General features: G+C 37.6%; 1 protein-coding gene across 5 annotated transcripts in view; it reads left to right on the forward strand.

The window, feature by feature from the left end:
* LOC106869747 (soluble guanylate cyclase 88E) overlaps positions 1-3086 on the forward strand; it is a 142281-nt gene that overhangs the window by 104131 nt on the left and 35064 nt on the right. For all 5 annotated transcript variants that reach the window (XM_014915608.2, XM_014915609.2, XM_014915606.2 and 2 more), the window contains 3 exons: positions 499-658; positions 1851-1960; positions 2206-2295. In XM_014915608.2, coding sequence (XP_014771094.1) covers positions 499-658; positions 1851-1960; positions 2206-2295 — 360 coding nt within the window. The remainder of the gene's footprint in view (positions 1-498; positions 659-1850; positions 1961-2205; positions 2296-3086) is intronic.

The following is a 3086-nucleotide window of genomic DNA, read 5'->3' on the forward strand; positions in this document are numbered from 1 at the left end:
GTGTGTGTGTGTGTGTATGTGTGTATATCATGCTAGCATGGAAGGTGGATGTTTAACGATGATGATGATGATGATGATGTTGATGTAATATACTTGCATATATATATATGTATGTATATTACATGATTCATGTATGTATGTGTATATATATATATATATATATATATATATATATATACATACATACACACACACACACACACACACACACACACACACACACACATGTATGTAATATATGTGTGTGTGTGTGTGTGTATGCATGTATGTATGATGTATGTAGGGATATATAGATGTATGTGTATGTACGCATGAATGTATGTATGAATATATATATATATATATATATATATGTACATACATTCTTATGTATGTAAGTATGTATGTTTGATTAACGTAAGCTGACATGTAATCAGTCATTTTTTCTTGAGTGTTCAGATAAAATGCATGAAGTGAATCCTTTAGATGACATATTCTCTTTTCTGTGGTATTTCAAAGGTGGAAACTAAAGAGAATGATGGATTGTGTCTGATAGCAGGAGGCCTTGATGGTAATTTTGATAATACAAGTGATGTGGCTAGATGTGCCCTTGCTCTTGTGAATAGCAATGATACCAGCACTGACAAAGGATTTGATGAGACCCTCACTTTTGAAATTGGTAAGTTGGCATTTTAAAGGAATCAGTGTCAAAATCTGTTAGTGGAATATATGAGGGACTGCTGAAAAGTTCCTGGCTTTGGGTAAAAGAAAATACAGGAGGATCAGTTAATTATGATTTTATTCAGAATATTCCCCTCTCAGGTTCACACACTTGTTGCAACCGTCCTTCAGTTTTTCTAAACCCTGTAAAAGAACTCAGATGGTTGGGCCTCCAACCAGGCCTTTCGCAATACCCTTAACGCCAGAAACTTTTCAGCAACCCCTCATACACACACACACACACACACACACACACACACACATACCTACATGCACACACTCACACACACACTCATACACACATACGCACACACACTCAAACACACTCACTCACACACACATATACATACATACACAAACATACCGACACACACATACACAAACACACTCACTCACAAACACACATGTACATACACACACACACACAAACACATTCACTCACACACACAAACACATTCACTCACACACACACACATACACACACACACAAACACACTCGAACACACACATACAGACACACACACACTCACACACATATACACAAACACACTCACTCACACCCACATATATATGCATACACAGGTAATCAAATGAAAGGAAGTAAAACTTAGCACCTGTTGTTGGAGTTATTAGTACAAATAACAAATTGATTCTTAATTGCTTTCTTACCTTTACTCTTTACTCTTTATTCTTTACTCTTTACTTGCTTCAGTAACTTCACCGCAGCCATGCTGGAGCACTGCCCTTAGTCGAGCAAATTGACCCTGGGACTTATTCTTTGTAAGCCTTCTACTTATTCTATCAGGCTTTTTTGCCGGACAGCTAAGCGACGGGCACATAAACACACCAGCATCGGTTGTCAAGGAATGCTAGGGGAACAAACACAGACACACAAACATACACACACACACATATATACATATATACGACAGGCTTCTTGCAGTTACCGTCTACCAAATCTACTTACAAGGCTTTGGTAGGCCCGAGGCTATAGTAGAAGACACTTGCCCAAGGTGCCACACAGTGGGACTGAACTTGGAACCATGTGGCTGGGAAGCAAGCTACTTACCACACAGCCACTCCTGCACTTGAGCACATTTATTTCATTAAACCATGTTTTCTTTGCTTTTCTTTCCTCTCTCTCTTGTCAGGCATGGACTTTGGAAGTGTTGTTGCCGGAGTTGTAGGTTTAAAGAATTACCAATATTGTTTATTTGGGGATGTTGTAAATACTGCTTCAAGAATGGACCACAATAGCCTCGTGAGTATGAACTATGCAACATTTTAGCAAGGATATAACAAATAGTAATAAACTAAATGATTCTACCTTTGTTTCAATGATGATTTTTCAGTTTTACGTAGAAATGAATTAGCTGTTCATTGTATGGTTGCATGGTTAATAATGGTTGCATTGTAATCTTTGCCATATGCTCTATTTCGTAAAATCATAAAAACTATAAAATTTAATAACAGATTTCTAATAAACCCATTTGCTTATTCTTACAGCAAGGGAGAATTCAAGTTACTCAACAGTGTAAACAAAGACTCGATCGAAATGAATTTGTTACGTGTCCGAGAGGAACAATACGAGTAAAGGTAAGTTAAATGCTTCAGTTAATTTTTCTAGTGGTTGATCAAAAAAATTACCTGTTAATTACATCTTTAAACCTTCCAATACCAGCTTGCTTCTATCATAGAAACTTCATTGTTTTAAGAGATGTGATCAAAATTAAAACTTTCCATCAAAATTTCACATTAATTTACATTCTAAACACCAGTTTCATCATCATTGTCGTCAACCCAAAATGCTATGCAGTGGAACTGAACCGAAGACCACATGGTTGGGAAGCTAGGTTCTCAACCACACCACCATGCCCGCGCATAGTTTAATGATGACAAAATTATTTTACTAAGTTCAACGCCCTTCCTGTCACCAACCCGTATCTGACTTTTAAGCAAGGAATGTTTTTCTGTGCTATTGGACTTTGAAAACACAGAGTGACTTGTCATAATGTTAACAAACAATGGAAATGGTATATAATTGTTTCACACAGTGAGAAACAAGGTTGTGGGATGTTAACATTTGCATATGCAGCTACACACACACACACACACACACACACACACAGAAGCACATTCACACACACACACATTCACATGCATGCATGCACACACACACAGAGTCACTCACACTCTCTCACACACACACACATAGACACACACTTGCACACACACGTGCACAAACACATACACACATACACACACACATGCGTGTACACAAACACACACAAACGTACATACACAAGCACACACACACACACGCACGCACACACACACACACACACACAGATATATATTTACAAAGAAACAAAAACTGTAGTGTTTCA

This window comes from Octopus bimaculoides, chromosome 7, assembly GCF_001194135.2.
Source record: "Octopus bimaculoides isolate UCB-OBI-ISO-001 chromosome 7, ASM119413v2, whole genome shotgun sequence".
Taxonomy (NCBI): Eukaryota; Metazoa; Mollusca; class Cephalopoda; order Octopoda; family Octopodidae; genus Octopus; species Octopus bimaculoides.